The sequence below is a fragment of the Pomacea canaliculata genome, linkage group LG8 (assembly GCF_003073045.1).
Source record: "Pomacea canaliculata isolate SZHN2017 linkage group LG8, ASM307304v1, whole genome shotgun sequence".
In the NCBI taxonomy this organism is placed as follows: domain Eukaryota; kingdom Metazoa; phylum Mollusca; class Gastropoda; order Architaenioglossa; family Ampullariidae; genus Pomacea; species Pomacea canaliculata.
The window spans coordinates 17,039,821-17,051,360 of record NC_037597.1 but is presented as its reverse complement, the minus strand read 5'-3'; the positions used below and the strand labels follow the sequence as shown (position 1 = coordinate 17,051,360).

Genomic DNA, 11,540 nt, shown 5'->3' with positions numbered 1-11,540 from the left:
TTATTAAATTAAAGTCATATACATTCACCAGGAAAATAAAGACAACAGCAGACACTTGTATAATGAGTGACAGGTAAAATTATCCAGTCCGTTTATTTTATTTCAGTCATTATATAGCTGATCCCTGCTTCAATCGTGAAAGGCAAATTAATACACAGGTAAGTGAGCGATTCTAAAAATCGATCGAGTTCAGCCGATAAATCAACGTCATAAAATCATGTGTGTCGATCACAAGTACTCTTTTTCTCTCATGCCAGTGACATTTCAAAACAAAATGATCGAGTTTCGCGGTGAACGGCAATTTCTGGACGGACTGTTATTTGCACACACCCTCTGATATCTTAATCACGTGCTGCTGACTGACAGAATATGTTGCTGCACATGCAACTAGTAAAATGCCACGAGCTTTTATTTAACACGCTCTTTAAACTACGAATGGTTGAAAACTATGCGATGATAAGCAACATTTCAACATACACGCCTACGAAAATCCCTTCATTCACTTTGCACCTGTTTGAAGGTTGATGATTTATGTCAGAAACTGTCATATTTTATGTCATTCGTTCTCTGTCACTGCGCCCTGTTTTAAGTTGACTGGTGAATAAAGACTTTTAAAATCTACGCCATTATCTTTTTGCCACCCTCCACCACAGATTTTCACTAAAGTCTCTCTCCCAACTCAATCACTCTCTGATAACATTATCCGTTTTCAAGTGGTTACTTTATCAGAAAGAAGCACGCAGTTTAGAGATTAGTTTCTCCAGAAATTGCCCCCTCGGATAATAAATATAAATATGATGTATATATTATTATCGTCATGTTTACTCCGAACAATTCGCATTGCCCAGACTTTAAACGGCGCTACAGTACAAGTATCGGTGATCGATGAGATTACAACCATCGATGTTCTTCTTACACAGCTGGTTCGAACCACTACCTCTGTAAATTATTTATTATTATTTCCATGCTTTCTTTCCCTCTCTCTCTCTCTCTCTCTCCCCCACACGCGAACAATTAACAGTTCGATGAAATATTTTGCGAAGTAGAAGTCTTGTTCAGAAACCCATATAAACAGAAAAAAAAAATCAAAATTCAAAAGGTGTGGTTGAAAAGTAAAAGTGAACACAAGATAACAAGTTATGTTTCGGTCAATCAAAACTGGATTCATGCATCTTAAAAAGGCAGCAGTACCACGACAAGGGGAGTATATAAAAATTATTATCACTCCTTACAAAACTCTTATTTATATGGCGATAGATACAAAGTATCTTTCCCTTTAAAATATACTGAGGAGGCAAGCATGTGAACTTCATTCACTGTCAGAATGGTTTCCCCCCTCTCAAAGTCGAGCATCTTCTTTGGCCACTGCACCAATTATCACCATTTTTTATATCTCGTGTTGCATCGGTGATTTAATTGTATTTTGTATTTGTTTTTGAGCTACTTTGACGCATTTTAGAATAGAAACACGCTGTTCTGAAATCATTGAAATCATTCACTCACCTATTCCCTCGTTCTGTGAGTAACATGCAGAACATTCCAACCGTACTGTCTCCACTGTTACAACAGGGACATTAAATTTCAGCGAGAGTAAGTAACCGGGGCTTGTTGTAATCACAGTTATTAGAGTCGACTAGACCACATCACAAGTACACGCAGTAATACACAGCTCCTTCACACTTGATTCACATGGTGGGCAGCGTGGCTGCTGTACGCTCCAGTGTATACACAAAGTTTATATCCCATGCTGTATTCCTCCACCCAAAGTATGGTTATCTGACTCTGTGACATGGTGCGGGGTTCCCTTTCCAGTCGTCAATCCCTTGGTCGCTGTTGAAATACAATTAATATTTAAGTCTTAATAATAAACATATAATAAAGAAAGATATTAGGCTTTCTTCCACTATGATAATACTTCTATGATAATACTCTCCCAGCGTTTGTCAAATCTGGCATTAACATAGCCATACATTGTCCTTCATCGAAATCTTACTGATGCAAAGAAAGGTTGGCTAGTGGATTCGGTGGAACGGTGCTTTGTGAATGTGTGGGTGGGTGGATGGACAGTCTGATCATCCGGTGGAGTGGGTGGCGGGGAAAGGGATACTAGTGAGAATGAAAACAAACGAGAAAAAAAAAATGCACTCACACAATTCGTCGACCAGAACGGTTCTTCTCCTACTTGGAAGTCTGGAACTGGCATGGTAGAATACTTCAGTTTGAGAAGGTCCCCCACCTCGTCAATGATGTCCAGCGCCTGCACGTGACAATTCACGAGGATTTTGATCATTGATGGGGTTGGAAAGGTGTGCGATGTACATTGAATTAAAAGGCTGGGCTATTTCAGCGTCTTGTGGTGATAGGAGGAAGATCTTACTCAGCACATTTCTAATTAAAGAAGGCATAATGCGGTGTTCAACAAACATGCATCAGCTAATTTACTAAGAGGCCACACACAAGAGTACAAACAAGTACCAAAACATACAGGCACACAAACCAAAGACACGATCAAATAAATTCATTTATACGTGCACAAATATTCCACAACAATCTGTAAGCACGAGGGCAAACACTGAACAGACACTTGACCAGCTGTTGATAGACACAGGTATGCGATAGGTATGTGGCACCGCTGTGTAACAGTATCTATAATGTTCTTTTCGATCGACAAAATTTTTAAGAAATAGAAACCTGCTTTGGTAAGTTATATATTTAGTCTTGAACGGTTTCTCTCAAGAATGATTACTAAATTTTGGCGAAAACAAGAACCGACATGAACCAAAAAACAAAACAAAAACAAAAACAAAAAAAAAAAAAACCATAGTTATTGTTGGTACTACAATCAACAAAAGATAGAATCTATTCAATAAATCAGTGCCACTTGAAGGTCCACCAGATTCAGTAACCGACCACTTTAGTTAAGTGTATGTGCTTGTACATACACGGATTGTCAGTGTTGAATATAACATTTTTTTATTATTATCAAGAGCTGCAAGGCTTTGTGGGCAAGTGGCGACCTACCTTATCAAGCATTTCTTTCGTGTGTGCAGCAGATATACAGAAACGGGCCCTGGCCTCGATGAGGGGTGTGGCGGGGAAACCGACTACCACCGTCCCCAGTCCACGCTTGAGAGATTCTCGGCTAAACATTCTGGAGAACAAACCAGCAAAATGGCTTTTTGGGACACAGAATGTGTCAAGGGGGTAAAAATGGATCGACCTACAGCATCTGATAGACGGAGTACAGCACCAAGTCGACGTAGTAGTATTACCTCTATTTTACAACATATAGCAACAACAGCAACGATAAGCATGGGAACTGAAACTTTGACTTCTTTCGATAACAAGATGCGATGTTCAAAGGCTCGTACCTCGGGAATGGAATAGAGGTTTGCTCTAGGATTTAGCGAATTAATGTGTTTTGTAATGAAGGAAACCTACTCGATTGAAAATAATCATGGACGCTGGTTAGCCTTTAACTGGCAAAGTCACTCACGCGATTTTGACGGGCATATACAACAGGAGAGGCACTACAGGCGAGTCCTTGTTGCCATACAGGATGAAGCCCTTCTCATGCAGACTTTTGCGAAAATAACGGGTGTTCCACTTCAGTTGTTCGATGCGCTTCCGGCCTGCAAACAACACGGTAGCGTTGTCGTTAGTCACGTGACATGTATTGACAAAAGAGAAACAACTGATGCTGACTGAAACATTTCACATTTATATTGATTCCACAGGTATCATGCTCTATCCATGTGCTTCCCCACTAAGACAGGTACCTGTCAAGGGACGAGTGAGTGACTGACAGGTATTGTTACAGTTATTGTTTACTACTGCCACACCAGCCTGGTGAGCTGACACTAGTTTCCTGGCATGATGGAACAAACGCACTAAAATTGTGCCCATTCACCATAACGAATATATACATTTCTCAAAAAATAAAGTCGAAAATTCCATCTCGGTTTCAAAGAGTGAAAATTTTTTAATCTGTTCAAGCGGATGCCCAAAGACAAAGGAAATTGTTATCGTATTGACAAGGTAGGACAAAAGACAGGATCAACGGTCAATAACTGACCCTCGTGGGTGCCATCCTGCCCCATGATGATCCTCATGGTGGCGATGACCTGCTGGGTCACTGGAGGTGACATGGCACACGAGTAGATGGCACTGTGTGAAGTGGCTCGCAGGTGTTGGATCAAGCTCTGCGACAGACACATGGTTTGGACAACTTTGTAAATGGATGTAGGAATGAGTGAAAAACCAAACTGAACACATGTTTCCTTTCTTGGAAAAACAACTTTAAAAAAAACTGAATGAAAGAATAGCCTATAAAGATATCTACTTGTCATTGGGGTTAAAAAAAAAAAAATGCAGGATTCCATGGAACAATTGGGCAAAGGGAGGCTATCTATAGTGTTGTCTCCTAATTTGTTCGCTCCGCCTACATTCGTGTATTAAAAGGCAAAATTTGTCGACTTTTGTCAAGCAGCTTAAAGTAAACAATAAATAAAAGCAAACAAACAGTAAACAAATTGAAAAAAATATAAAAAAGTAAACAGCTGAAAACCTGGTTTTCTAATTACGACTAAACTGGGTGTTTTTGTTTTCTTCCAATCGGTGTGCGTATAAAGTAAATTAACCAACATAAATTTTAACTCTTTGATTGCTCGACTGCAATTTTCTGTCTTTACCGAGCTCCCAACGAGTTTGCATTGTCGGACAAAATTAAATGTCTCCGCTACTTTCATAAACAACTACTACTAAATAATACATGTATTTGACTCATTTTTCTTTACCCTGGATCCCCCGATGTAGCCACCACAGGAGCCAAAACTCTTGGTGAAGGTGCCCATCATGATGTCAATGTCGCGAGGGTCAAGGCCAAAGTAGTCCACAACACCTTTTCCGTTAGGTCCCATGGCGCCGATGCTGTGTGCTTCGTCCAGGTAGATGTAAGCCTTGTACTTCTTCTTTAGTCGTACAATCTCCGGCAGTCGCACAATGGAGCCCTCCATGCTATCCACGAGAAGCAGAAGTGGCGAAACGAAATTGAAAACCCATGTTTGTGTAAAATTATTAATAAAAAATTTCACTTATTTGAACGCACACATCAAGTACTTATATACGTGTATGTCATAAATTCAAGTGTAATTTATTGTAGAAATCTTCCTCTGTGTGTTATAAGCTATCAGTGAAAAGGACCGAGGTTTCAAACAAGAATGATCATTATTTCTCTTTCAAAAGAGACTACTCCGGAGATCATCTGAATCCCCATGCTATATACCGAAGCTCAAAATCCAAATATGTTTTAGAATATGTAAGCCGAGGTGCGTGCTGTTTCCCTCTTTATACAGTTGGGGTGGGTGTCTTGGGGAGGAACCTGAGACGAGTTCAGCCACTAACAATGATGTAAGTGTATCTTCTCCACAAACTTCCAGTGAACAAACAAATGATTGTACCTGTACACGCCCTCCACTACAATCAGAATCTTCTTCCACGGTCGGTGTGTGCGTGGTTGTCCTTCACACACTGCTTCACGCAGCTTGGTCTCCAAGTCCTTCATGTCTGCACGCCATGTGTAAAGATAAATATTAGTCGAAGACAAATCTGAACCCATATGCTTTTTTTTTTCAAAGTTTTTGACTGGTGAATGTAAGAAGAAAGGGTGTGAGAAATTTGTTCTTTTGTTGGCAGTAAGAGATTTTTGTACTTGCATTTTTCAAGTCATGTTGAAGCCTTAGTAATTATCAAGTAATCAAGGCGAAGAGCAGGGTGGAAGGAGGCTACTAACTGTTGTGTTTGTAAACCCGGATCATGGCCCCTGACAGGCGGGCTCCCAGTATCAGTGATGCATGATTCAGTTCATCACTGAGGATGAGGCAGCCCTGCACACACCAAAGCTCCTGTGATTCAGGCAAAATGAAGCTCGGACTGTCTACCCTCCCCAGCCACGTTGTTTCGTAGCTTTCTACAGCTCCTACTACTTCTTTCCACGATTTTAACTTCATCTTTTTAAAATTTAAAATATTTTTCCACACGCGCAATCCCCATTTTTCCTCAATATCATAGAACCACCTGCATAGGCACACGCAAAGAAATCAACACCTTTTATTTTAAATCTGGCTGCCCCTCAAAACTACACATCCTGAAAAAAATCATTTTGATGCGGTTCATGACACAAAAGTGTCCCGAGTTTACTTTCTAAATCTGAGTTGTAGCATCTCCCTTTTCGCACCGGCTACTATCTTGCTCTGGAGGTTACAGGCCCGGTTGTTAGCAAGAATGACACACCTTGCTGACAAGTGCTGGCATGTTCATGGAGTTGGTAGCGAAGCCCATGGGCACTGTGATGGCTTCCTCCACTCCCAGGAACTCCGCCGTCACTCTGTCCAGCTCCCGGTGAATGTCCAGGTAGCCTGCAACATCCCGATCTCACTTTTACCATCAGCACCATGGTGCAGTGGTGCAGCATCCTGAGCTATACAGGTCTGTAACGGACTTGATGACGTCAAGCACCCTCAACAGTAGCTAACGTTCAGGTATGTAAGCGTCACGTGACTTGACACGTAGCTGTGACGGCCAGGAGGACGTCACGTGCCCTGATAACGTACCTTTGACGGTTAATCACGTCTGAAGTCTTTCCTAGATGATGCTACGAATAACGGTTAAGAAAAGTAGACTACTGGGATTCAATACTTAATCCTCCTCCTCGAGTACTGACCGAGTTCTGACTTCTTTTTTCTCTCTCTCTCTTTCGATTTCTCACCAAGTTCCTGACGACTTGCGGACACGCCCACTCCGTAGCTCCTTGTCACATCCTCCACTTGTCCTCCGCAGAGAGTCTGGCTGTCAGCGAAGCCCAGGTAGTTATAGGACCCGAAGTTGAGTGCCTTCACATTGCGCCCCGTGAATCTGAACAGATGGTCACAAGGAATAGAACTTTGAGTCCAGAACAGTGTTGTGTCGTCTGACAAACTTCAGACATATTTTATGATGAATGTAATGTCGATAGACCCTAACCCTAACCCCGTACGAGCGTACAAACTCATATAGAAATTAAAAGTACTATCTGAGGTCTCGGGTTGTTAGCATCAAAACGCTTGTATAGTCTGCTCTCTGTCCACAGGCTGCTTTAAAGGACTCAGTATGATCGGTGGACCATTCGTCTAGAAAATATAGGTCCACGCCGAAAATAGTCATGGTGTTAATTATTGAATCAAATTCTCCCACTAAGCTATTACTCCTACATTCACCCGACCAAAACACTTGTCTAATATTGTAGATGCCTCTGTGATGTCAAAGAGAGGAAAATTAAAGACTTGGAGCCTCCTTTATTGTGTGGGGTAACAGTGTCAGAGACAGCCAAGCAAAGCGCCCGTACTCAAAATTCCAACCAAAGTCAGGTGAGACTCGCTCCATGATGTCGAACTCTGCGCCAGGTCGGCTGGCGATGGGTCTGTTCCAGCAGTCGCGGATCCTGCGGTACAGGTTGCGTGTGTAGAAGCTCTCCCACGAACTGAGAAGAGGCACAAAGCCCTGCAGCAGATGGTGGGAAAAAACTTGAATTTATAACAGTGTCTGATGTTAGGGACATATTCTTAAAGTAAATCATATCAGGAAATTAGAAAAATCCACTGACAAGCACTTCAATGTGATCTTGTTACACCTGAGAAAATGTAATTTTAACAGAGTTGTATGTCTGTTCAGAACAAAATATTATTATTTATATATAAAATAACCTTGAGCTTGGGCTCTGTGTAGCTCTTGACCCTCTCGATGCCATAGTGACGCAAGAAGTCCCGGATGTGGCCCACCAGGATGATGAGGGCGTAGCCCAGGTAGGTCAAGATAGCGATTGCAAGCGGCGGGTCTTCAAACGACTCAAAAAAGTCGTCTCCTCCTGCCTTCTGCAACATCGGTCACGATAATCAGGGCTTTGAGGTCAGATTGACAGGTCGCACCGCTCACTTCAACAGGTGAGAGAGAGAGGTTAGCTACCAGCCACATAGCATAAACAGGGCATGAGATGGATAATAATTAGAGGCTGCTTCATATGTTTCAGCAGATATCAGATAAACAGAATTTATAGCAAACGACATATAATGCATAATATTTATTAGTTAAAATCTCGATATAACGAATATTTCATTATAACGATTTTTTCCAAAGTATTGACAGTTTCTCACAGAACTCAATGTAACAAATTTCAATTTCAGATTAAGTAAGAAAATGATGCTTTCGAATTCCCCCCTTTTTGTTTTGCGTCTTCTACACTGTTTTAGAGAAATAAAATTAATCATATCAGAAAACTAGATCATACAAAAAGCTCGTTGAATTTTTAGACACTTGATGTAACAAATTATCCGGATGAGAAATGTTCTGCTTCAGATGTGTCCGTTATGTCGAGATTCTACATGTAACGCCCTATATGACGAAGACAATAGCAATGACAGCAGTTTATTGCATACTTAGGATGCAGGTGAGACAAACGGATCCGCAAAGAACTGTTTAAAACATGAATCGGGTTAAACGTGCATGTCGACTCGCATTTATTTCTTATTGCCTTCAGCTTCGCTACCCACCCCTTCCCGCAGCAAAGACGTACGTGAAGCGTAAAAATATGTGATTTATAGGGGTGGAGGGGAGGTGAGTGTAGGAGAGGGTGCGAGGGGTGGAGGTACGTGTAGGAGAGGGTGCAAGACGACAGCTAAAAGCAGGTCCAAACGTGTTGCACGAGACGCGCTTGAAGTGTTGTGATATACAGATGTATTGAGGTGTGTGTGTGTGGAGGTATAGCGACATAGATGTGTTAGATAAACAACAATACAACTCTCCCCCACCCACACCCACACACAGCACCATCTCTACCCAATCCTGTTCTACCCAACAACCCTTATCCACGACCACCCCCGACCTTTACATTCCGCTACCTGAGCTCATTCAACGAGCCTGTGCAAGCCGAAACTTTACAAATAACACCGTACTACTCACTTTACATACAAGCTAATAAATCAAGGCCACGGTCGCAGAATGCAGGAGGAGGTGAATGGAGGGTGTGTATGCGAGTGGAAGGGGTGGGTTGGTGGACTACTGCGCACTAGAACTTGTGCGCTTTACGGTTCGCTTCACCCCAGCTCAGCCAAGTCCGCGCGCTATTGACTGACGCAGCCAACCGTGACACCTCACAGACACCTCACCAAGAGGATGATCGGTTGCAAGTCCTAGCTTCCTGTCGGGGCCAACGGCAAGTGACGTGGAGACCCAGCGGGGTAAGGGTGGGTAGGTGGAGATGGTGTGGGGGGATATGGGTGTACGAACGGCCGTGTACCTGTCCTAGAACTGTAGGCGTCGAGGTGACGCCTCTTCTCACGAATACGATACTTGAGGGACTTGAATTCTGTTCTGGTTTGGCCGTGTAGAAAACTTTCATCTTTCCTGTTTGTACCTGTGAGTGTCAACTACACCAACATCTGGCGGTGCCTTGCTCGTTCCCTCTGTTGTTGGAAAGTAAATCCTCGAGCCTTTTCGAGAGGACTACATCCATCTCTTCGTCCTTACCTTTCCTTCTCCAACTTTTTTTTCTTCATGGAGTTAGGTGTCTGTTCAACATACTGGTCAACCACATTCCCGTCTTACCTCCATTCTGTAATCTGCTGGATGATCCAAGGTGACAATAAAACAGAAATATTCACATTACAGGATCTTATTACTATTATAGCGGGATGGGGCTGACGGGAGAGGGTTTGTGGAGAAGTAACGAAAATCCTGAATGCAAAAATCTGCCAGCATCACATTCACAGCACCGTGTCGAAACTTGCCAGTATTGACAGCAAGGCGTGGCACCTAAAGCAGTGGAGGTTGTGGTGGAGGGAGAGATGGTGCGGTAAAGGAAGCTTTTCTTGAGGAACGACTTGTCTACGGGTGGAGGTGGGGGCCGGGTGCTTGCTATCGAGACGTAGGCAAGGAGCCAGAAGTGAGAGATCAATAGCTGCCTGTCAGAGGACTTGCTTCAGGTGCTGAGTCACGGGTGGTTGCAGGCGGCTGCTCGAAACGGAGGCCATGTAGGAGATCTTTGAAAAAAAAAAAGCCGCCATGTTGTCGATGGGAAACGTGGCTAAACGGGAAGGGTGCTGACAGGGTGTGTGACGTGTACAGGGTTGAGAATGAACGGGGCGATGAATGTGAAAATGAACGCCGTGAGGGTAGGTGATGGTCATGAACACACCTCACACACAGTCGAGTGTTTATGTACCTGTTTTGAGATATATCTTCGAGACCGACACCAGGGTCAGCACAACCGCAAGAAAATCTTATCGGAAGTTTAATCCTCGCATACCAGCAATAAGTTAATTTACTGCAGTGCGGCTTTGAAGTAAGATTAAGTAAGATTGTGTGAGAGAGAGAGTGGGGGGGGGGCCGAGAAAACGAGAAAGATTAGGAGTGAGGTTATGTGACTGGGGAAGACCAGGAGTATTCAAATAATCGAAAAGATTATATCTCTCTCTGAAGCTACGCTCTTCAATCAATCAACGTCAACAAATCAATGAAGTCAATTAATCAATCAAACTGACACACAGATGTCAGCAAAGGACTAGTCCAGGAAGTCAGCACATTTCATAAGTTAAAAAGTAATTAACAATTATGTTAGAGGGCTATTTGACATACCTGTTTGCTGTGGCCGTTGTGGCCGTTGGTCCTGACGTGGTGTCCATTTCTGTTGACGACGCCGTTGCGGTCTTTCAGCGGGACGGCCGCCGCTCTCTCACTGCACCCCTGAACGCCAGAAGCCATCTTTGGGTACTCTCCACAACGAGGCTGGCCATTACGCTTGGGTAGCACCATGGTCACGAGATAAACAAGCTTTTCGCATACCGTTTAAGGGCACCTCACACACGCACACAGGCCGCTCACGGTCAGATCACATGAGGAGACACCCGGTCTGTGAACAGACAATTTGAAGGTTGTTGACGTTCACTCCCATGCTCTACAGCAGCTGTCGGTCGAGATCGTTCCACCAGCTATTCACTGACGGCCGACACTTGAAACGCTCTTGGTTTCCACTGAACAAACGATAAAGAGTAAGAAACTATTATGATCGCATGTCAAGACAAAGGCTCGATTAAGAAAAATAAAAATAAAAAAAAGGTTTACGAATGTGATCACGAAACCAAAAAGAAGCAGCAAAATGTTGGGAGCGCCGAGAGGCAGCAACACATACCTAACACTGCGGGGAGATAACTGCGCACAGCGACGTGCGACGGAGTTACTGTCGCTGCCCGCAGCCTCTGCACTCGGCGGTGCAACTCTGATGTTGTCGTCGCCAAAATGCCGAGCGCTGTGAGCCTCAAGTCAACCCATGGCGTGCGCGACAACGGACCTCACCCAGTCGCTTGCCTGGCACAGGCTGTCCAGAGATTTCGGTTTTGTGTTGTTCTTGGCTTTTGTGCCCTCGCCCGGTGCTCGGCTGAACATGAAGGGTGTGAACGCTTTAGGGGGAGACATACACGGTGTAGTCTTGCTGAATATTGTGTGTCTACTCT

General features: G+C 43.5%; 1 protein-coding gene across 3 annotated transcripts; it reads right to left on the bottom strand.

Annotated features, from left to right (window-relative positions):
- Positions 1-58: 58 nt before the first annotated feature.
- LOC112569936 (serine palmitoyltransferase 2-like) lies at positions 59-11,540 on the bottom strand. Of its 3 annotated transcripts, none has more exons than XM_025248039.1 (14): positions 11,219-11,540; positions 10,666-11,060; positions 7,740-7,904; positions 7,382-7,536; positions 6,767-6,912; positions 6,292-6,416; positions 5,792-5,885; positions 5,460-5,565; positions 4,797-5,016; positions 4,076-4,202; positions 3,497-3,632; positions 3,022-3,151; positions 2,150-2,257; positions 59-1,833 (listed from the first exon to the last, which is right to left on the bottom strand). In XM_025248039.1, exons 2-14 carry the CDS (start codon positions 10,840-10,842, stop codon positions 1,816-1,818), a joined length of 1,707 nt encoding a protein of 568 aa, XP_025103824.1. In that variant the 5' UTR covers positions 10,843-11,060; positions 11,219-11,540; the 3' UTR covers positions 59-1,815. The 3 variants fall into 3 exon arrangements, with proteins under 3 accessions (XP_025103824.1, XP_025103822.1, XP_025103823.1); XM_025248037.1 differs by having other exon boundaries at positions 7,740-7,907; positions 11,219-11,518; XM_025248038.1 differs by having other exon boundaries at positions 59-1,830; positions 7,740-7,907; positions 11,219-11,513.